At 40.2% G+C, this 1,508-nt stretch overlaps 1 protein-coding gene across 1 annotated transcript in view; it reads right to left on the bottom strand.

Annotated features, from left to right (window-relative positions):
• LOC105171246 (cytochrome P450 CYP736A12-like) overlaps positions 778-1,508 on the bottom strand; it is a 2,111-nt gene continuing 1,380 nt past the window's right edge. The window contains exon 2 of the mRNA XM_011092295.2: positions 778-1,508. This exon is cut by the window's right edge and continues 12 nt beyond it. Within this exon, the coding sequence (XP_011090597.1) occupies positions 921-1,508 (588 nt within the window). The 3' untranslated portion in view covers positions 778-920.

The following is a 1,508-nucleotide window of genomic DNA, read 5'->3' as shown; positions in this document are numbered from 1 at the left end:
GTCCTATCACACCTTATAACGTCACAGAGCTTCTTACACATTAACTCTCGATTTAAGGTAGCGATGTCTCGTAAGCCCTCACCACTTTCCGATAACGGCTTACATACCTCACGCCATGATACCTTGACATAGTCCCTAGTCGTCCCTTCTTTCCACAAGAACACTCGAAGTCTCTTCTCACTCTTCCTTATAACACCTTTAGGCAAGATGAATGCAGAAGCCCAATAAATGCGTAATACCATAAAAACAGATTTGATAATCTGAAATCTCCTAGCATACGATAACATCATAGCTTCCCAACCATTAATGCATTGATTGATGGGTGTCGGAACTACAAAAAATGATTCCTACTACACTTGCGAAAGTGGAATTAGGCTTGATTCAACAGGGACTGGTTTAAGTCAATTTCTTTAAGAAAAAGAAAATATTGGAGAGGGATGTTTGATTATAGAGTAATAATTATAAACTAAAATAAACTAGAAAGCGATTAAAACAACTTTGGAATATTTTGAGGAGCTTATGTATAAGCTTAGCCAAGCATCCTAGTACTAGCTATTTAATGTCACTCCAAGAATGATCATTATTGACCCAAGTTTGATCTACTAACTATTGCTCAATATTCCATAATTATTGCAATATTTTCACTTCTTGTAACTAATTTAAATACTTTCCGTTTTACGGCTCCTTTTTGTCTCTCATTCATCATTAATGTATAAAGCTAACAAAATCTAATATTTAAATTCCTGAAGATGTTCTATATAACTTTAGAACAATATATAAATTTGAATTGCTACATTTTTCATTCATAAATACATTTATTTTTTTAATATTTTACACTCGCGTCGAATGCAACTTTAAATGCTAGTATATAAAAAGTTAAAACCAACCAACATAGCCTCAAACGACCATCCCGCCGTCATTCACTTCAGCAATCGATAAGTGGGAACAGCCAAGAGATGGTTCTCTCTACAAGTCACCAGGCCAAAGTGCTCAGCCATGTCCAGTTCACTAGCTACCATACCATCTGGGAGCTCCCAATCAAAGCAATGCACCAACTGTGCCAACACTAAACGGACCACCGTCAGCCCCAACTGCAACCCCGGACAGCCTCTCCTGCCAGACCCGAACGGTATGAGCTGAAAATCTTGTCCTCGGAGGTCTATATTGCTGCCAATGAACCTCTCTGGCAGAAACTTTTGAGGCTCTCTCCAAGCATTAGGATCTTTGCCGATGGACCATACATTCACTATGACTCGTGATCCTTTCGGCACATGGAATTGATCGACTACGCAATCTTCCAGGGACTCGTGGATTAACAATGGGACGGCCGGGTGGAGCCTCAGTGTCTCCTTCACGACCATATCCAAGTACTCGAGTCTGTCGAGGTGTGATTCCTCCACGATTTGGTCCATGCCGACTGCTTGTTCCAATTCTTGCTGCAGTTTCTTCATTGCTTTTGGGTGCCTGATGAGTTCTGAAAGTGCCCATTCCACTACAGTTGATGAAGT

This window comes from Sesamum indicum, linkage group LG9 (assembly GCF_000512975.1).
Source record: "Sesamum indicum cultivar Zhongzhi No. 13 linkage group LG9, S_indicum_v1.0, whole genome shotgun sequence".
Classification (NCBI taxonomy): domain Eukaryota; kingdom Viridiplantae; phylum Streptophyta; class Magnoliopsida; order Lamiales; family Pedaliaceae; genus Sesamum; species Sesamum indicum.
This window is presented reverse-complemented; position numbering and strand designations above follow the sequence as displayed.